The 22,018-nt window shown below is 41.4% G+C and overlaps 1 protein-coding gene across 5 annotated transcripts in view; it reads right to left on the reverse strand.

The window, feature by feature from the left end:
- Positions 1-92: 92 nt before the first annotated feature.
- Positions 93-22,018, reverse strand: part of IL1R1 (interleukin 1 receptor type 1) — a 79,342-nt gene continuing 57,416 nt past the window's right edge. For 3 of the 5 annotated variants that reach the window (XM_008253215.4, XM_008253226.4, XM_002709884.5), the window contains 9 exons: positions 19,395-19,629; positions 19,109-19,298; positions 17,473-17,641; positions 14,087-14,152; positions 8,453-8,570; positions 7,564-7,715; positions 5,622-5,765; positions 4,757-4,924; positions 93-3,142 (listed from right to left, as the gene is read on the reverse strand). In XM_008253215.4, the coding sequence (XP_008251437.1) occupies positions 2,724-3,142; positions 4,757-4,924; positions 5,622-5,765; positions 7,564-7,715; positions 8,453-8,570; positions 14,087-14,152; positions 17,473-17,641; positions 19,109-19,298; positions 19,395-19,629 (1,661 nt within the window). In that variant the 3' untranslated portion in view covers positions 93-2,723. The remainder of the gene's footprint in view (positions 3,143-4,756; positions 4,925-5,621; positions 5,766-7,563; positions 7,716-8,452; positions 8,571-14,086; positions 14,153-17,472; positions 17,642-19,108; positions 19,299-19,394; positions 19,630-22,018) is intronic. The other 2 variants (XM_070068707.1, XM_051835133.2) reach the window with 1 other exon arrangement.

Below are 22,018 nucleotides of genomic sequence, written 5' to 3' on the forward strand. Positions count from 1 at the left end.
GTGGGCGACCCTGGCCATCCTCAGGCCCAGGATTGTGCAGGAACGTTGTGGGGAGAGCAGCAGAGAAGTGGGTTTTCAATGACAATAATCACTCCATGGTTTGGCAATTTTATTGGAAAACAAGTACAGTCTATTGATCAACAATGTGTGCTGTACGTGAGTTTGGCATTTTGAGATATAAAAATAGTTGACATCTGCGGCAGAAGTATACAAACAAGTTTTAAAAATACCCTTCATCATCGACCAGTACAAACATAATACATCAACAATGTCATTTACAAAATGGCTCAAAACTTTTCCTCTTATTGCAAATAAGATGAAAAAGAAAGGCAGGATAGGGGAAATCCAGATTCTGCGCAGTCTGTTTTATGGACTGGTAATGAAATCCTCTGTTGCCTTTGCAAACCCTTCATCAACACATAGGGTCGACTTAGGAAAAAAAATCACTAACACAAAGTGCAATGCAATCTAAGCAACAGGAAGGAAGAGCTTTCAAAAGTTTGGGGTGGGGGAGGGGAGCAAAAGGCAAAGGAAGTTCAAGGGACCCTGGAATGTGGCTTCTTCCTCTGGAATCCTCCCAGGTACCCGGAGTGACATTGCACTTCCGTTAGGGAGACACCTCAGCTGGCCCAGGCTTCTCCCTTAACTCTGTCCCTTCCCAGACTCCAGGGACTGGCTACTTATATTCCATGGTTGCTCCCCCATTTCCTTATTTTCTGGCCCGTTTCGTCACTACTTCTAATGTTTAGGATTGCCTTGCCTTCTTGGCGTGGTACATGCAAACATGTTTTCCAGAAAACAGACTAAAGTCACCAACCACACTGCATTTTGAAAGCGTCTCACAGATGCAGGGGACAGGTCACTCCTCTGCACCCCTGTACGCCGTGCTGCCCTTTCCCTCAAAGCAGAGCTCTGGGACATGCATTATCACTCGGTGCTGTCAGTCCAGACCCAGGCTCAAAATCCTAAACTCCATGCCTCTGTCTGGTTCTGACACCTTCAGGGTGAAAAAAAAAAAAGACTTCTTTCAGTAGAAGTGCAAATATACCCATAAGATTGCACATTAAAGCTAGAAAACATGTCCCTGGTCATATACTTTTTCAAACTTTGCAATTGTCCTGCAATAAATGGCCCATAACCTTGACTTTGCAGATGTGGGGGTGGTTTCCCTAGTTATCCCAAGGTCTGAAATCAAACTAAAAATATATATATTTGTTCTATATTAAAAAATTTCATCTTTGATTAAAAATATTTAAAGGAAAATCATAAGAAAAAAGGTTTTATAAACTCTAAATATGATTTTTTATAAATTCTAACAATCAAAAGTTTGGAATTTGATTTCTTAAATACAAGTATTCCCAGATTCATTAGCTTCCTTGAAAGCTATTATTTCTTCTCTCAAAAGTGTCGAGTCACGGACCTGAAATCCAAACTCTCAGAACCCTGGTCAGAAGCCAGACACACGAGTCCAAGTCCTAGTTTGAATATAACTAATGGTGTGACTTTTTAAAAATAGGTCTCTTTCTCCATATATAAAATTTGAATCATTGCAAAACTTAAATAAAATAATCTAAGAATGCTTTAAACCCTAAGGCATCACTCAAATCTACATCACGCGTGCAAAGTACTTGCAGAAGGCAGTGAGAAACAGAGGAGCGACACCAGGGCCCCTGCAGCAGAGAGCAGATTGCAGCTGGAAAGGGAACCCCTCTCACACTGGCAGGAGAGAGAGGGCGTCACAAGTTGTCTCTTTAGACTCCGTTCTGTATTTCAGTACATGTTGGGCTGACTAGAGAAAACACAAGAAGGAAAGACACCAGTCTAGGTGGAGGAGCGCTGGGGGCAGGTGCAGAGGCCGGGGACGCTGACCCGGAAATTCACAGTAGCACAGTTTGGGGAGGTCGGGAGGAGGCAGCAACTGATGGGAAAACTCCAACTGTAGCTCCTGAACTAAAGCTCTGAGCCCTCGGGAGCTGTTTCGCAGGGGCAGGGTGAGACGAGAGCAGCATTTTAGGAAGGGTGGTTTATCTGAGGGGTGTCCCTGCGACAGAGCAGAGTGGGGGAGACCCTGGGAAGCCATCCTTGCAAAGGAGGGATGAGCTGAGTAAAAGGCAAAAGAATAGGGACGAACAGGATGGCCACTCCAGGGAGAAGAGCCCTAAGAGGTAAATTAGTTCCCTGCTCCTGTCGCTTTTAAAATTCTTTCTCTCCTGCAGAAAGCCAAGGGGATTTCAAACTGTTGGAATCCCTTTGTTTGTTAAAATGAGAGTTTTCACGTTCCGTAAAGGGAAAAGCCATCTTTGGTAACCGACTACTGGCTGTGGGCATATAGGGGACTTACAAGTCCGTGGAAAGTTCTCAGAGAAGTTGCCCTTCCTGTATGTGCTCTCCCTGCAACCCTGCCCAGCTCAGCCACTCCAGGGCCAGAGCGGGCCACAGCCCCGCCCTGGACTTCACAGAAGTCCTCCGTGTCCTTTCCGCCAGGTACATCTCCAAGACTTTTCTCAACAGAACAAACAGAGCATCCTCTTGAAAGGCCCTCCCCAAGGCCTCTGCTCTGAATTGCTTTGCCTGCTACATCACCACACCCTGCTCCCTTAACAATCTGTTTCCAGGTGACGCTGGGTATAAGGGACCGTAACAGGGCCAAGACAGCAGGAGGCACAGGCCCGCCTGCAGTGCCATAAGACAAGAGGCAATCAGAGAACCCCAGCCTCCCCAGGTTAGCCAAGAGGCAAGTGAATTTCTCTTTGCAGTTTCTTCTTAGTGTCTGGGTTAGAGGCTGTGGCCAGAAACTGGCGACTGGATGAAGGCACCTGCCGCTGGACAGGCATGTGATACCGAACGTTTTTCCAGAACCTGGTCTTGGCGGACTGTGGCCCCTCTTTGAAGTCCCCCGACCAGCGGATGGCCCCATGCTTCTGCTTAATGAATTTAATGGATTCTGGCATCTTCTCGTAGTTGTGGATCTTCTCCAGCTCCAGCAGCATAACCTTAATTCCATCCTGAATGAGGGCGTTGTACATGGCTATCTGCTCTTCCGATGACCCACCCAGCCAGGTGAAGTTTGAGGTCTCTCTCACTAAAATCACAATCAGTCTTCTGCTTTTCTTTATATGTTCATTAGTGACCTCAACAATGTCTGGAAAACAGGCAGCACAGCATAGTAAGTACAATGCTCATTTACAACCATTCTCTGCAGATCCAAAACCTCAGAAGGTTCTTCCCAACCCATTCCCTGTGACTCACAACTACTCCTCTCTTGCCTTCTTAACATTAAAGGGGTTTCCTAGTATGTAAGTCAGTTCAAAAACTGGCCCACACAAGCAGAAGATTTCATTTAGACTCAGAAAAGTTGAATTCAAATTAAAAAAAAAATCTTGTCAAATCATTTAATCTTGGACAGGCATTTGGTCTAGCAGTAAGACTCCAATGAAGATGCCTGCATTGTAGACCAGCAGGTAAAGCTACTGCCTGCAATGCCAGCATCCCATATGGGAACAGGTTTGTGTCCCAGATGCTCCACTGCCAATCCAGCTCCCTGCTAATGGCCTGGGAAAGCAGCAGAGGATGAATCAAGTATTTGGGCCCCTACTACCCATGTGGGAGACCAGATGAAGCTCCTGGCTCCTGGGTTTGGCTTTGTCCAGCCCTGGCTATTGCAGGCATCTAGGGAGTGAACCAGCAGATGGAAGATCTCTCTCTGTGTCCCTCCCTCTCTCTCTGTAAAAAAAAGTAAATCTAAAAAAAAAAAAAAAAAAAAAAAAAGATGGCAGGCCAGTGCTGTGGCTCACTAGGCTAATCCTCCGCCTTGTGGCGCCGGCACACCGGGTTCTAGTCCCGGTCAGGGCGCCAGATTCTGTCCTGGTTGCCCCTCTTCCAGGCCAGCTCTCTGGTGTGGCTCGGGAGTGCAGTGGAGGATGGCCCAAGTGCTTGGGCCCTGCACCCCATGGGAGACCAGGAGAAGCACCTGGTTCCTGCCATTGGATCAGCGTGGTGTGCCGGCCGCAGTGCACCGACTGTGGTGGCCATTGGAGGGTGAACCAATGGCAAAGGAAGACCTTTCTCTCTGTCTGTCTCTCTCACTGTCCACTCTGCCTGTCCAAAAAGAAAAAAAAAAGAAAAGAAAGAAAAGGAAAGGAGAGGAAAGGAAAAGGAAAAGGAAAAGGAAAAGGAAAAGGAAAAGGAAAAGGAAAAGAAAGATGGCTGCATCCTACATTGAAGTGCCCAGGTTTGAGTTCTGGCTCCTCTCTTGATTAGGCCTCCAGCTAATGAGCTCCCAGCAACCAACCTTGGCCTAGTTCAGCCTTAAATGTTGGGGGAATTTGGGGAGTAAACCAGCAGATGGAAGCTTTTTATCTCTCTGCCTCTAATTTATGAAATCCATGCAACATATACAATAAATTTATTAAATAAATAAAAAATGTTAAAAATCATTTCATCTAGATCACTCCTATTCTATTGTATCAGTGGTAAAGTAACAATTGTGTTAATTGTTAATTGTTAATAGTAAGTAGCTTTCCCAAAAGTCAGGAAAAGTCAGCTAATTATTGCTCCAACAATATATGAGAGAAGTGAACACTCTGTATGTAGTAACTGTGAAAGCTGTCATCATATACCATTGAAGAGGTTCTTAAGATTGTCAAAATGTGCACCTGTGCCACAGTCTTATAGAAAGATCCCAAACTTTAGAAATTTATTTTACAACATAAGCCTTCTACTTTTTTTTTTTTTTTTTTTGCCATTACATACATACCTTCCCCAACATAGTCATCCCTGCCATAAATGAACAGCTTATACCCAAATTGTTTTTCCAAGACTTCAGGCAAGACTTTAAACACAAAAATATCTGAGTTAGAGGTGGACTCTCCTGTGAGGGTCTTTGGATATAGTATGTATGCATCATAGGTCTTTCCATCTGGAGCTAAAAGCAAAAATAAGTATTCAGACCAAAAGGAAAACGAGGAAATCTGATAAAGTCAGTATGATAAGCATGCATTTGTTATTATCTTTGTGTATGATGGCATGACTGCAGCAACAATACCAAAAACACAATTATAATGCCTTTGGGGAATGCTTGTCTGCTGCAAGGTTTTTATTTATGGTGCTTTACTATGAAGCTGTTCTTATGTTGAATTTTATAACCTCTTCCTTTACATGCATTTGGTATAAAAATATCCTTATCTTCCTGTTATTTATTTCCATACATTCCAGCCCTGAATTCTATTCATTCTTCCCTGTATATACTCTTGGGGTGTTAGCTTTTTTGTACGATTTTAACAAAACTACAAGAAAGAGCCTTTCTGGTGCATGAAAATTGAGTCACTTATTTCATCTGTAGGCAGATCATGAAGTGTTCTATGCCTAGTCCAGCACAGAACACGTCCTCAACACTGGCTTCTGAATTACTGAGTTTAGCAATAGCTGCTGCAAACACATGTCTGTCTACCAATGTGAATGCTAAGGAAGTAATTCCAAAAAAAGGGGCAGGCAGCCGAGTCAGTTATGAAACTATAATTATGTAGAATAATCACTATTCCTGTATAAGCTACCTTTGCCCTCTTAGTCATTGTCTACATCTCCAACCAAACACATATATTGCATAGAAGATAAAATTATACCTTTCTTTGGGAGGAAATCATAGCAGGAATCCCTGTACCAGAGTACAATGTCAACTTTGAAGATTTTATAGATGAAAACAGAGCACATAATTAGCACTGTTAACATGACACATATCCCAATTGTGTGCTTCTGGAAATCAGGGACTACAGTAGAAAAGATGGAGAAAAATATTAGGACCAAAAAAAAAAAAAAATTTGAACATAGCAAATTGAATATTCGCAGCCCAGAGAAATCATATTTGGGATTAGTCTGTATTCAGACAGCATTAACTCACTCGTTATTATCACTTAATAATGGATACTAATGTGCAAACCAATCTAGTATGGATGCTATAGAAAACTATGATGCCTTGTATTGAATTTTCACCAAAATAGCATAACATACAACAACAGAGAGAACATATCCAAGACCATAGGACGGACCACTCTGTAGTAAAACAAGTTGAAGTTAAAGTCTCTCAGAAGCCTCCCAAAATTTCCTGGGGTAGGAAAGGAAGTTGGGAAAAGTCAGTCTCAGGGATAAAAAAAAAAGAAGAGGGGAGGTGGTTTTAGGATTGGTTCACATTCCAGTATCCTGCTGGCCTCTCTAGTTATGCATCCCATGATTCCGCTCAGAGGGGCGGGGGGGGGGGGGGGGTGCGGGGTAGGGAGTTGGGGGGTGGTGGTAAGGTGAATATGGGGGTTAGGGGGTGGGGAGGAGAAGCAGAACTAGAAAAAATGTCTTCTCAATGCCAGGGATTGTGTAGAAAGAGAGTCGCAAGCTTTTATATGTTTTCCAATTTGGATCTTTGATCTGTCTGGAACTGATTTTAGCACAAAGTGGAAATGAAGATGTGTCATTTTCCAGACTAACTTTCAACTGGCCTGGTTTATAGACTGCACTGCTACAGCGACATGTATGATCATGTAGTATATGTAACATGTATGATAATGAGAGTGTAACATGATCACGATAGAGTATGTAACAAGTGTGATCATGACAGAGTATGTAAATGTATGATCGTGACAGTGTATGTAAATCTCCAGGTTTGTTGTTCTTATTTAAAACCACGTCAGCTATTCTTGGTCTTTTACATTTCCATATGATCTTGAGGATGAACTCTAGTGGCCACTCACGCAAACATACACTATTTCCCAATCACTGCATAGACTTTGGCTGGAATTATTTTGAATCTACAGATTCACTTGGGAGAACCGACCCCTTCTTAATATCGATTCTTTTAATCTGTGAGCCTTTATAACCTCCTATTTATTTAGGTCTTCTCTAACATATTGCAATAATTTAGTTGACTTTGTATTTGACAAGTTTTGAACAGCTTTTGCTAGACTTATTCTTAACTATTTGATGATTTTTTGATATAACAAATGTCATCTTTTACATTTAATTTCTTACCATATGTTCTTAGCATTTAAATACATCCAGAAAGTATATATAGTAAGATCATTCTATTGATTATGCCAATTCATGAAAAATTAATAATTTCTGGCATCCATTTTGAATAGTGAATATTTACACTTCTGTGATGCATCAAGTATGTAGTCACTCAATTGAAAATATTCAGTGTACCAGACTTGAGATGCTACTACTTCTGGAAGTAGGAAAATTGTACATACTAGGCTCCATCACAGAATTTAGTCAAGTAAAGAAGACCAAGCCTGACAGTTGCTGTGATGGGAATCTAGGGAGCTATGGAAAACACAGCAGAGATTCTGACCTTGTGTGTTTAGGCAGACAGCTGGGTCAAGGGCAGACAGCGGGACAGAAAAGCTTCTCAGAAGATTACAGTTCAGCTGAGAAATGAAAGAGGACTGAAGTTTACCCGGGGCAAGAGAAAATAAAGAGAGTTCTAGGTAGAGAAAACAGCACTGCAAACTTCAAGGTCATGCAATCTTAACTACAGTGAAACAAAATTGCAGTTCAAATAAATAGGTGGCTGTTTACCTGGAGGTATTAATTTGATGTATGCTACATTTAAACCATATGTGTTCTTGGCTAAACAAATAAATGGATATAGATAAAATCTACTTTCCACTTCTAAAATGTTGAGCATTGCGAGTTGCGTACTTCGTTTTTTACATGAAGGATTTTCCAAGCTGTTCAAAAGAGAAAGAATAAATAAAATTGTATAAGTAAATTACATCAACTACACATAAGACACATTATTACTTTACTTGTAATGAAAATAGCAACTGAATTAAACACTTGCTCTAAATATAGGCATAACAATCAGACACGGTTGGCAACAATGGCCTGAGATTTTTACAATCTCCAGATCATTATAAGGAACAGATTCAGTAGCACAGGAATCAAATTTAAATCACCAGCCTCCAAGAAGAAAAATCTGGATATAGGCATTTTGGGCATAAGGAAGACTATATTAAAAAGTGGATCAGGGCAGATACCAAAGGTGTTTGCTTATGTTGCAAAGGGGAGAATAAAGGGGGCCAGGAGATCCTGGTCCCACATGCAGGTGCATTTGGAAGCCAACAGTGATCTCTGAGAAGTGGAATGCCTGATTCTCGACCCTGTTTAATGGGTCTTTTCTAGACTACATTTAAAATATGAAGAGCAATTCAGGAGAATTTCTTCATTAGAATTTGTAACATGCAAACCCAGTTTACGAGAAAGAATTCTAAGTGGTGTAGCATTTATGACCCAATGACATACAGCTACATTTTCTACCTCCAAACATATGTTATAAATCCTATATAACTCAGCCAAATTCAAAAAGGGCAGCAAAAGATTAGGATGAACTGATGCCAAATAACTCTGGATATTAGATTAAAACATGGAGTGGAGTTTAATACCAGAATCTGACTGGCATACTTACAATTTATATTCTTCTTCCAGTAGTGGATCCTCATCATCAATTCCCGACCCATTCCACTTCCAGTAAACAGCATCACTGTACTGCCCAGTCACGTTGCAGATCAGTTGTATCTGAGATCCTGCAAAAAAATGGAGTTTTAATCATAGCATTAATTGATTTTTAGACTAACCTATCTATGCATATTAATAAATGGCTATTGAACAAAATGTTTAAATTCTAGAAAAGCACAAAGAAAACTGAAAATTGTCCTTCGACCCCAGCAGCAGAAATAACCACTATTAGCAACTTTACGTACCTCATCCTTTTTATTTTCTATGCATATAAGCAATTTTAATTTTTTTTTGTTGTATGCATTTTTATTTGAAAGGCACACAAGAACAAGAGTGAGAGCAAGAGAAAGAAAAATAGAGAATGATTTTATCACCTGGTTCATTCCCCCAAATGCCTACAAGAGCCAGGGCTGGGCTGGGCTGAAACTAGGAGCCCAGAGCTCCATCCAGGTCTTCCATATATGAGTGGCAAAGACTCAAATACTCGACTTATCATTTGATGGCACACATTAGGCCACTGGATCAGAAGTGGAGTGACAGTTCAAACCCAGGAACTTCAGTATGGGACTGCATCCCAAGTGGCATTTTAACCAAATGTGCCAAATTACTCACCCTTAAGCAATTTCTATTGTTTATTATCTTGTAATTACCATTAATTGGGAATTTTAGCCTATTTGATCAGTCTTCTAAAACAGGCTGTTTCATATTTATAATCTTGACATAGTGTAACAATTTTTCTGCTGCTGAGTACAATTCATTTCTAACTTTTCATTATATTTATGAAGATTATTTATTTATTTGTTATTTATTTGAAAGGCAGAATTAGACAGAGATCTTCCATTCACCGGTTCACTTCTCAAATGGCCAAAATGGCTGGGGCTGGGCCAGGCAGAAGCCAGGACACAAGATCTTCCAGGTCTCCCACGTGAGTACAGGAGCTCAAGCATTTGGGCCATCTTCTGCTGCTTTTCCCAGGCCATTAGCAGGGAGCTGGATCAGAAGTAGAGCAGCTGGGACTCGAACCTGTGCCCATATGGAATGCCGATGCTACAGGCAGCAGCTTTACCCGCAATGCCACAATGCCAGCCCCTAATTTTTCATTATTATGATTAATATTCCAATGAACATCCTAGTACATCAGTGACTCTACATACTAGAGTATCAGTTTGAATAAAAACTCTGGGAATAGAATTTAAAGGAGACACTTATTGAAAACACCAGCACTCCTCCGTCACGGGAGGCTGTTTCAGTGCGTGCTTCCAGGCACAGCTGCAAGCACCCTTGTCCCCCAAACCTCCAGCTAATGAGTGTTTTTGGTCAGTCATTGCTGACTGAGAGAAGACAAAATCCATTTAAATGTAGCCTTGAATTCATGGTGAACTAACATGTCTTGCTCATTTCAATTTTTACTTATTTATTTTCATTTGATTTGAAAGGCAGAGAGATGGAGACAGAGTTCTTTCACATGCTGGTACACTCCCCAAAATGCTCACACTAACCAAGGCTGGGCCAGGCCAAATCTAGGGGCCCAGAACTCAATCCAGGTTTCCCACATGGGCAGCAGGGATCCAGGGATTTGACCCATCACCTGCTGTCTCCCAGGGTGTGTACTAGCAGGAAGTTAGAATTGGAAATGGAACCAAGACTCACACCCAGACACTGAAAGGGGTATCCCAAGCAGCATGTTAATCATTATGCTAAACACCACTTCTCACACATTTTTCACATGCTTATATTCTTGGCCTTTCCTTTAAGAATTATCATGTACAGTCTCTATTTTTTAATTGTATTCTCTTATTACTGACATGTATGAGCTCATTACTTATTAAGGATATTAATTCCTTATATACACAAAACAATTCAAATATTTTCTAAGGTAGTTGCTTTTTCTACTTATGAAAATTCTTTGATGTAGCTCTCTTATTTTTTACTTAATCTAATTTACATTTTTTAAAAAAATTGTCACTATATTTTCCTAAACCTGCTCTCTACCAGGAAATCAAGAAAATACCTAAGTATGTTTTCTTTCAAGTGTATAATGTCTGGTTTATTGTTTTATATTTTTTAAAATTTATTTATTTTATATTTGAAAGGCAGGGTTACAGAGGAAGAGACATAAACAGATCTTCCATCCACTGAGTAACTCCTCAACTGGCCTCAGAAGCCAGCGCTGAGGTGGGCTGAAGCCAGAACTTGGGCCATCTCCTGCTGCCTTCCTAGGTGCATTAGTGGGGAGCTGGATCAGAAGTGGAGCAGCCGGGACTCAAACCAGCACTCCTATGGGATGCTGCCATTGTAGACGCTGGCTTAACCTACTGCACTGCAATGCCAGCCCCAGACTGTCTTAAGTCTTTCATTCATCTAGAATATAACTACCTACAATATGAGAAGAGCTTTTCCTTAATATTTCTATCCAAATATTTGATTAAGCATTCTAGAACAACTGGCTGATGCTAATGTCCTGCTCACTAATTTGTGATGATCCCTTTATCACAGAATAAATGCTACGTTTATCACAAAATGTTTATTTTGGACTTCCTCAATCTGACCACACCGGTACAAAGGACATCAAACTCGTAATCATGGAGGTTTTAGAGCAAAGACTAACATGTTGGAGCTCTTGTATTTCATGGTGTCTTAGCAAATCTCACCTCAATATTCTTCCTATTGGAGTCACTTACCAATTGTTAAGTCCATTCATATTTTACTAGAATTCTATTAGATTTATAGATGAATTTTGAGAGTCAACATCTTTATTATTTCTAGTTCTTCATACAGGAAACACATTCATATCTATATTGTGGTTTTTGTTACACCAATGTTTTTGGAGATTGTTTTCAAGTTTGCTTTCTTTGGAGTCTTTATAGACTTTTTTTTCCTAATTGCACCTTCCTCACAAATTTTTAATACCACAGATATAAAATATCTATGTAGATTTCAGTTTTCATTCTCAAGCCAATTTTCTTTTGGTTGGATATAGTGCTGCCCCTGCCTCCCCTGAGAATGACTAATTTAAATCTTAGTTTTTCTCTCATTCATGCTTCAAAGTTTTGGGGAGTTTTTTCCTCCTTTAAATATCTCACATAATTAAAAAGATTTTGCTAAGATATTTTACAGGTATTTCTAAGCTACTTCCACCACAATAGGATCTCTTTTCCCATTATATTTTTTGGTTGATAATATAAATAAGAAATATTTATATTACTTATTTATAAGTAATATTTCAAAATATTAATTTTATGTGTCTACTTAATAACATAATAATTTAATTTTTCCGAGTAATTATCTTAGGATTTGTAGGTAAAAAAGTATATAGTCTGAAAATAAGAAATTTTGAAAGTATTTTTTCCTTAGTGAAAGCATACCTCGTTTTTTTCCTCCAATCACAGTGGTGGATGCTTTCAGACCCTGCTACGTAATACTGGTTATGTGAGTGTCTTTGTCTTGCTTGAGGAGGTCTATGACATTTCACCATTTTTAAGAATGTTGGTGAAGCCAGCCAGTGCTGTGGCATAGCAGGTGAAGCCACAGCCTGCATCGCCAGCATCCCATATGGGCGCCAGTACGAGTCCCAGTGGCACTGCTTCTGATCCTGCTCCCTGCTGATGAGCCTGGGAAGGCAGCCAACAATGGCCCAAGTCCCTGGGCCCCTGCACCCACGTGGGAGACCTGGAGGCGGCTCCTGGCTCCTGGCTTCAGTCTGGCCCAGCCCTGGCCACTGTGGTCATCTGGAGAGGGGACCAGCAGATGGAAGACCTCTCTCTCAGCCTTTGCCTCTCCCTCTCTGCGACTCTGACTTTCAAATAAAATAATTTTTTTAAAAAATGTCTGTGATGGGGCTGGCACTGTGGCAATAGGGGGTAAAGCCAATGCCTGTGATGCTGGCATCCCATATGGGTACCGGTTCAAGTCCTGGCTGCTCCACTTCTGATCCTGCTCCCTGCAAATAATACATCTGAGAAAACAGCAGAGGATGGACCAAGTGCTTGAGCCCCTGCACCCACATGAGAGACCAGAAGAAGGTCCTATGTCCTGGCTTCAGCCTGGACCAGCCCCAGCCCCAGCCGTTGTGGCCATTTAGGGAGTGAACTAGCAGATGGAAGATCTCTTTCTGTCTCTCTGTCTCTCCTTCTCTCTAACTTTGCCTTCAAATAAATAAGATAAATCTTAAAAAAAAAAAAAAAAAAAAAGAGAAAGAATGCTGGTGATTACTAGTCTATATTGATTATTGTTTATTAAGCTTAAGGATGTATCCCTTAATTCCGACTTTTCTAAGTGATTTTAATGGTGATTTATATTGAATCTTATCAAAAGCCTATTTGTATATGTTTAGGAGACCCCTATGACAGATTGATAATGTGTCTCTGCTTTCTTGCTAATGTGTGTGATACACTAAAATAATTGTTTCTACTGTGAAGATATTTTTGGATTTGTAGATCAATACAATCTAGATTTCCGAGCTCTTAACTCTACACTTCCAGAGAATGCATTTTTAAGAGGGGTCATGGCCAACAGGGGCAAAAAGTGGTTCTTGGGGAGGGAGGCAAGAAAATCGGAGACAAATTAGTTGTGGCCATCCAAAGGGCTGGGTACATCCACAGGTACATGAGACAGGTGTGGTATTAACCTTCTGAGAAAGAAAAGAGGATTAGCAGTACAGCTTTCACAGGCAGCCGAGAGGAACAACCCCAAGAAAGATTGAGAAACACTTCTCTAGATTCTGCTGGTCCACATTTAACTATAAGTCTGACGTCTTTGTTTCCACCTAAGAACGTCTTTCTGTTATCTTCCCCCATGAATAGCCGGCTTGGCTGGCATCGAATTCACAGGCTACAAACTTTAACCTCGTAATCGCTGTACAATTGTTCATGGTCTTCGTATATTACCATAACAGAAGATAATTCCAGTCTGTTTTCCATGTTTGGACCAGTGGTTTCCCGTAGAACTTCCAGCAACGAGAGAACAGTAGTCACTAGTCATATGTGCCTCTGAAGCCTTTGAAACAGACCAAATGCAGCTAAGAAACTAACTTCTAACTTAACTAAATTAATTAACTGGCTGAATTTCATTTTACCTGTATCTAGCTGCAGTGGCTACTCCATTGAACAACACAGGTTCAGGACTCTTGTAGGTTTCTTATTTATTCTCAAAACAAAAACTTCTCATCACCTTAGAAAACTATTTTTCTAGAATAACTCTCATCTTTTTGGCTTTTAGTCTTACTCTTCAGCCAAGAACATAGCTTTGCTCCTAGGAAACACAGCCTGTGCCAGTGAGATAAATTATAACATTTCTCCTTAGGCCTTTTAAACTTGGCCTCCAGTGAATGTTTTCAGGGGCAGTAACCATCCGTAGAAAAGTAGGGGTGGGAGAGTCAGACAGGGCTAGACTTTTGCCACAAGAGGTAAGAAATTAAGAAATCAAAACCATCTTAAGATATAATTTGTACTATTAATAAATATTATTGTACTATTAATAAATATTCTGTAAATGGCCTAGTACAAACATATGTGTAGTACAAATATATCTTGATCTTGAGTTCAAAAATAACGATTTCAGCATGTCCTGGCCGGAGCCCACTTACCCAAGACCACTTCCATTGTCTCATTAGCTGGACTCATAATCACTGGCTTTTGGGGCTTGTTTTCCTCTGGGGGAAAAAAAAGCATCCACAGGGTTACTCAGTGTCTGCTAATCAGAATTCCAAGTGATGACAATACTTGGCAAAATACGTGAAAAATGGTATCTGGCCAGATGGTCCCCTGAGCGCTGAAAGACCACATAGCAAGACACAGGAGGAAGCCAAGGCAGAGGCCACGGCAAACAGTAAACACCCACGACAAAGCTGGGACCCTTCCAAGGCAGGAGGTGTGGTGCTGCTGAAAAAACACAACACATCACCAGGACCCTGGGTCTCCGGACATGCACCTCTCTTAAAGCGGACCAGAAAGGGTGAGAAGCAACGGAAAGGCACGTCCCTGCACTCAGCACAGTAGCCCAGAACTCAGAACTTGCTCTGGTTATAGCAAACTATCAAGCAATTTGGCATACTTTATTAAAATAGGCAGAAAATCATCAAAAGCTTCAGAAATAAATCTTGAGTCTTCTTGACAAGAAGTTTGGTTTTGCTGGTTGCTATGGTGCGGCTGGTGAAACCGCCCTCTGCAAAGCCAACGTCCCACGTGGGTGCCGGTTCAAATCTTGGCTGCTCCACTTCAGATCCAGCTCCCAGGTGCTAAAGCACCTGGGAAGGCTGTGGGAAATGGCCCAAGTGCTTGGGCCCCTGCTCCCATGTGGGAGACCCAAATGAAGCTCCTGGCCTGGCCCTGCCCTGGTCATTGTGGCCATTTAGGGAGTCAGTCAGTGAATGGAAAATCTCTCTCCTCTTTCTGTCTCTGCTGCTCTCATTGTAACCCTTTAAAAAAAAGATTTATTTATTTATTTGAAAGAGTTACACAGAGAGAGAAGGAGAGGCAGAGAGAGAGACAGACAGAGACAGAGAAAGTCTTCCACCAGCTAGTTCACTCCCAAATTGGCCACAACAGTCAGACCTGTGCCAATCTGAAGCCAGGAGCCAGGAGCTTCTTCTGGGTCTCCCATGCAGGTACAGGGGCCCAAGGACTTGGGCCATCTTCTACTGTTTTCCCAGGCCATAGCAGAGAGCTGGATTGGAAGTGGAGCAGCCAAGACTTGAACCGGTGCCCAAATGGGATGCTGGCACTTCAGGCGGAGGCTTTACCCACTACACCACAGTGCTGGCCGCACTGTAACCCTTTCAGATAAATAAATGTCTTTTTGGCCGGCGCCGTGACTCACTAGGCTAATCCTCCGCCTTGTGGCGCCAGCACACCAGGTTCTCTAGTCCCGGTCGGGGCGCCGGATTCTGTCCCGGTTGCCCCTCTTCCAGGCCAGCTCTCTGCTGTGGCCCAAGGAGTCCCTTGGGACCTGCACCCCATGGGAGACCAGGATAAGTACCTGGCTCCTGCCATCGGATCAGCGCGGTGCACCGGCCGCAGCGCGCCGGCCGCGGCGGCCATTGGAGGGTGAACAACGGCAAAGGAAGACTTTTCTCTCTCTGCCTCTCTCTCACTGTCCACTCTGCCTGTCAAAAAAAAAAAAAAATGTCTTTTTTTAAAAAAGAAAGGAAGTTTGGCTTCAAGGGTTGATCTGTGGCCAAATGGAAACCATGAGGAACTATGAACTTAAATGCCCCGTATTCTACCACAGTCAAATAAATAAATGAATGAATTCCACAAGTATACAAAGTTGTTTCTTCTTCCCTAATGTGTACCTAAAATAGTTGGTGGTATATGGTAGATGCTCAACAAGTAGTTTTGAATGCAAGAATGAATAAAATGCACAGAGCACCATTGGAATAAGCCTTGGGAAGAAAACAAAATGCCTCACTTCTGAATAGAGTACAATGTTTACAAAACTGGGATCAGAAAAGAGACAGAGAGTATGTAAAACATACTGAGTTATTTAAAACAATTCCCCTAGTAGCCAATTCTCCCCAGAGTTCTACCTCCTGGTTTGGTTACTGTGGCTCAAGAAAGACAAACCAGAGTTAGACAGTGACCAGGGACCGGCTGCTAAGAACTCAAGAAGATGGTTGTGATACAAAGACCATCAAAAATTTGGATTCACTGCTGCTTGTCAGACTAAGAAATTAATTTTACCCAACAAAACTAATCCTTATAAACAAATTATTATGTAATTAGAAAAATAGAGGTATATGCAGCATTCATTCTGAGTTTGCAGGAGATAGTCCCAGTTTAGAATTGCTGTGCCTGCATAATTACTGATAGATAACCCCTTTAACTTTCAAAAACATTCTGGTTAGAATAACTCTTCTCATACCATGTAAGCTTACAAAGTCCTGCTATTTCCAGAAAGATGGTGCATTCTGGCCATCATCAGGTGCTTTGCATTTTGTTTCATTTAGTTGTAAAACAGTTTTTGACATGAAGCATGGTGGACACAGAATGGAAACCTCGGAAACTTAACCGGGACTATCACCATACATATGTCAGTTGCATACCTGTTTTTCACCAAGCATTGCTTTACACCAGGCACAGAATCACAAGCTGAGGCAACCTCACCTCTAATCTTCCCAAGAACTTTGGGAGGTCATATCACCTTTTTTTTTTTTTAATTTGACAGGTAGAGTTATAGACAGTGAGAGAGAGAGACAGAGAGAAAGGTCTTCCTTCCGTTGGTTCAGTTCATTCCCAAAATGGCCACTGCAGCCGGTGTTAAGCCAATCCGAAGCCAGGAGCCAGGTACTTATCCTGGTCTCCCATGGGGTGCAGGAGCCCAAGCACTTGGGCCATCCTCCACTGCCCTCCCGGGCCACAGGAGAGAGCTGGACTGAAAGAGGAGCAGCCAGGACTAGAACCCGGTGTCCATATGGGATGCCGGCACTGCAGGTGGAGGATTAACCAAGTGAGCCACGGCGCCAGCCCCATCATATCACCTTCTAGCAGAGAAGGAACCAGTCATAGAGAGATTAAGGCCCTGGGCTAATAGGGAACAAACAGGTGGTAGATTCTGGAAGTATAACTTATTCCAAAGCCTACTACTAATGTCCCCTCAATCTGTGCCAAAGGTACTTATTGCTAGACACTCAGACCCCCCAGGTGTAGGCACTCAGAAAATCCCCACATACTAGCCCAAGGAGCTCTCTAGAAGAACCTTCTGTAGGCATATCAAAGAACAAGCCTCTTAGATCAGTTGGAAAGCTAAGCTCATAATGTCTCTGTTTTCATTACCACTGCATCTGAAGCAAGAATGGAAAATATTCACACAGTATTCAGCGACAAAAACAACTCAACTAAGCACGGTCTTTGTGGAGTCATGGAGCTTCTTTAGGACTCAGATCCTCCATGGATGATCAAAGTGGTATTAGGATCATTCCTGGTCTCTGAGCCTTCCCAGACCTAAACTCCTAGTTAGGCAGACATGACTCACCTAGAGTAATGAATTCTATTACCCGGCTCACAGGATACTGCTTTCCCAGGTACGTGTAGGATGCGCGACAAGTGTAGTTCCCTCTATGCGTTTCAGTCACATTCATCACAATGAGCTTATCTGTGACTCCGGAGAAGTGTACATTGTCAAGAACTAGAGGTTTGCAATCCTAGACCAAAGAAGAGAAACACTGATAACCAATGAATAACTTCCCCCGATTGACCAGTAAAAGGAACTCCATTTTGTCCCATAAGCAAATACCACATTTTGCAAAAAGTGATTGTAAAGATCCCTTGTATACAATAAGTTTTAATATTATATGTGTTTTTTTTTTTCAGGCAGAAAAGTTAATTATCTAGGATATTAAATTTGCATTACCACAAGCCTTTTTCTCTGGTGGCAAGTGAAGACAAATTTATTTTGCCAGAAAAACACATTTGAGGAAATCATGCTGCCACTACAGTTTCATGTCAACAGTACAATTCCTTTTTTCAAGGATAATCTCCAAAAATAATCTCTCATTGAAGTTCTACCAGAATAGCTAACAAAACACATGTGTTCCACGCAATGCTAGTCAGCACACTTTTGTTCAAATATTTATTTATTTATCTATTTGAAAGGCAGAGTTACAGAGAGGCAGAGGCAGAGACAACTATCCGCTGGTTCACTCCAATGGGCAAACTGCCGGAGCTGGGCCAATCCCAAGCCAGGAGCCAGCAGCTTCCTCTGGGTCTCCCATGTGGGTGCAGGGGCCCAAAGACTTGGGCTATCTTCCACTGCTTTCCCAGGCACATTAGCAGGGAGCTGGATCGTAAGTGGAGCAGACAGGGCTTGAACTGGCGCCCATAGGGGATGTCAGCATGGCAGGCAGCAGCTTTACCTGCTACACCACAACAGCAGCCATCAACCCACTTTTAAAACAGTTACAGAAGCTACAAGGTTATTTTAAAAATAATTAATAACTTTAATACAATACAGATATGATATTTTATAATAAAGAGCTATCTTCACTATCTTATATTTACTATCAGCCTTCTCTTTAAATATGTTTTAATTTTACTACTACTTTTCTCAATTAAATCTTATGAAACAAATCAATAACAAACCTTTAAGGCCGGCGCCGCGGCTCACTAGGCTAATCATCCACCCTGCGGCGCCGGCACACCGGGTTCTAGTCCCGCTCGGGGCGCCGGATTCTGTCCCGGTTGCCCCTCTTCCAGGCCACTTCTCTGCTGTGGCCAGGGAGTGCAGTGGAGGATGGCCCAAGTGCTTGGGCCCTGCACCCGATGGGAGACCAGGATAAGTACCTGGCTCCTGTCATCAGATCAGCACAGTGCGCCAGCCGCAGTGTGCCGGCCGTGGCGGCCATTGGAGAGTGAACCAACGGCAAAGGAAGACCTTTCTCTCTGTCTCTCTCTCTCACTGTCCACTCTGCCTGTCAAAAAAAATAAATAAATAAATAAATAAAATAAAAAAAAAACAAGCCTTTGAACTACAGATTAAATGAGTACAGATTTACAATTGTTTTTATATTCCCTATTAAGTTTCACCACTAAAGAAGAAACATTTTCTTCTGTCTATGATAGAGAACTTGGACTTACTGGAAATGTAATCATCATATTTATAACAAATTTACCTTATACCACTGTATTTTGGGAAAATTGTTATTTTCATCTTTGAAAAAATCCATGTAAGGGCACACAAGTCCTCCATCTCCAGCAACGGGTAGTCTCTGTTGGAAGAGAGCTTGTGTGTTATAACACAAATTAGGTTCATTCTCCACAAATTTTGTAGTGATTCCAACTTTGAGGCAGGAAGTTGCATTTCTATAATAAAGTAAGAGAGAGAAATTAAACACACCGTTAAAAGACGGCCCCTCCCTCACTACTGCAGGTACCCAGAATGCATGTGGGGAACCTTACCTTACTACACAGTAGTAACGCCCTGAGTGCTCTGCCTTAGCAGGAACAAACCAAAGGTTATCTTTGTGTTGATGGATGCTACCATCTCGTTCCGTAGATATAGGGATTTCACTATCATTCTTATACCAATGTATAGTGCCAATCCTTTCATTTTGGTTAATAGGACAGGCGCGAACACCTATTTCATTTGCAGATGATACTATAATAATTGCTTCTTCACGTTCCTTGCAGTTATCTTAAAAAGGAAGAAAGAAAAAGAAATTTTGCAAATTATGCCAATGTTTCTAAAAATAATATCTACATTTAAATCAATCATTAAATACTTTGACTCGTAGGATCCATAAAAGCTTTATAGTCTTTGATTAAGAGCATTATCTTGACAGTCTGAAAAATTTATATTCAAATCCAGTTGTGTGTGCTGTGTGCTGTGCCCTAGGGTCAGTTATTTAACCTCTCTCACTCCCAATTTATTCGCTTGAAATAGAGATCATGTAACAGGAAAGACATGGCTTCAGTAGATGAAACATTGAGGACTGGGTTTACCTTCCTACCTGAACTAAAAAATGGACAAAGAATATGAAACAACATTGTTTAAGATGTTGAACTCAGAAAACAAAGGACAGAAATGCCAGAAAGAGCTGAAACAAAGGAAAGGAGCCCTACATTCGCCCCAAATGACTGCCGGTCCATGGCACTGCAGCAAGGAAGCACAGTGCAAAGCCCACTGTGCCCTCTGAGTTGAGGAGATGGGACTGGGAATCTGGAAAATGAAGAGCCTGCAGGGCAGAGCACCTGAACAGTCAGAGCTGCACAAATCTAGAGGGAACATATGGAGGGCTACAGGCTTCCTTGAGTTTTCAGCTAAGCACCAATCAGCCAAAGGAAGAAGGGAAGGAGGGAGGGAGAGATTGAGGGAAGGAGGGAGGGAGAGAGGGAGGGAAACAGGGGTGCTTCCTCCTGGTCTCCCACATGGGTACAGGGCCCAAGGACTTGGGCCATCCTCCAGTGCCTTCCCAGGCCACAGCAGAGAGCTGGACTGGAAGAGGAGCAACTGGGACAGAATCTGGCACCCCGAATGGGGACTAGAACCCGGGGTACCAGTGCCGCAAGCGGAGGATTAGCCAGTGAGCCGTGGCGCCAGCCTCTAACTCTGACTTTCAAATAGAGAAATGAAAAAAAATTATATGGCTGAAAATTCCATGCATTGTTTGTTGATAATATGTATTATCTATAAAGTATTTGAAGATCCTTCATATATGTGGATCTCAAAACATTTTTGCACCAAAGCAAATGTATCTTTTAATTCCATTTTACATAAATTTTTTGAAATACTCTGACAATGAAGAAATGGAATTTGTAGTTGAAAACTTTCCAACAGGGACAGGCATTTGTCCTAGCAATTAAGATGCTGCCTGGCATGCCCACACCCCACATCAGAGTGCCTGGAGGTGAGTCCCGGCTCCTTCTTAATTCCAACTTCCTGCTAACTGTACCCTGGGAGGCAGCAGGTGATGATGCAAGCAGGGTTCTGGATTGAGTTCTCAGCTCTTACTTCAGCCTAGTTCAGCCCCAACAGAGTGGACATTTGGGGAATGAACCAGTTGATGGAAGATCTCTCTCTTTCTCTTTCTCTCTGCCTCCCAAATAAATACTTAAAAAAAAAAAAACCTTTCCAACAAAGATAATTTCTGGTATATATGGCTTCACTAATATATACTACCAAAAATACAAGCACCAACTAGCATTCACCAGCATTCATTAAAGAAATAATTTGAAATTTACATGAACTCTTCCATAAAACCAAAGAGGCAATACCTCCCAACTCATTCTATGAGATCAGAATTATTTTGATACCAAAATCAAACCAAGACATCACAAGAAAAGAAAATCACAAACCAATCTTTATCATGAACACAGACCCAAAATTTCTTTTAAAAGTTTTAGACATTGAATCCACAAATATTTCCAATAAAGAAAAAATCCACTAGGAAATGGAATATATCACAGTAATGCAAAGTTAAATTCAATTTCAAAAAATCTATGTAATTCTACATATTAAGAAAGAAATGAAAAAAATAAAAAAGAAATGAAATGTATCTTTTATGTAAATGGAATTAAAAGTTTATGTAAATGGAATTAAAAGATCCATTTCTTTCTGAAAAAAAGCCATATACAACAATCTCAATAGATACAGAAAAAATATTTGATAAAACCTCCATTCCAGAGAAAAACTCTCAGCAAATTAGGAATAGAAATGAATATACTGAACCTGATAAAGAGCAGATATGAAAAACCAACAGCTGTTATTTATAGTAAGACTAGGAACAAAGCTATGACTGCTTCTATTTAAAAATGTAATGGTACATCTAGCTAGTGTGCTTAAGCAAGCAAAAGCAATAAATGCCATCCAAACTGGAAAGGAAAATGAAAAGATTTTCACTTGCAGACAGCATGATCAAATGTGTAGAAAATGGTATGAAATCTACAAAACATCTAACATTAGTAAGTTGTAGGATGCAATATGGTAAGGCAAAATTGTGTTTAGTTTGCTTATGCTGGCAAAGAGCAGGTTGAAAGCGATATGTATCAATCTGAGCAGTAGAGAAAAACAGACATTGCACTCT

This window comes from Oryctolagus cuniculus, chromosome 2 (genome assembly GCF_964237555.1).
Source record: "Oryctolagus cuniculus chromosome 2, mOryCun1.1, whole genome shotgun sequence".
Taxonomy (NCBI): Eukaryota; Metazoa; Chordata; class Mammalia; order Lagomorpha; family Leporidae; genus Oryctolagus; species Oryctolagus cuniculus.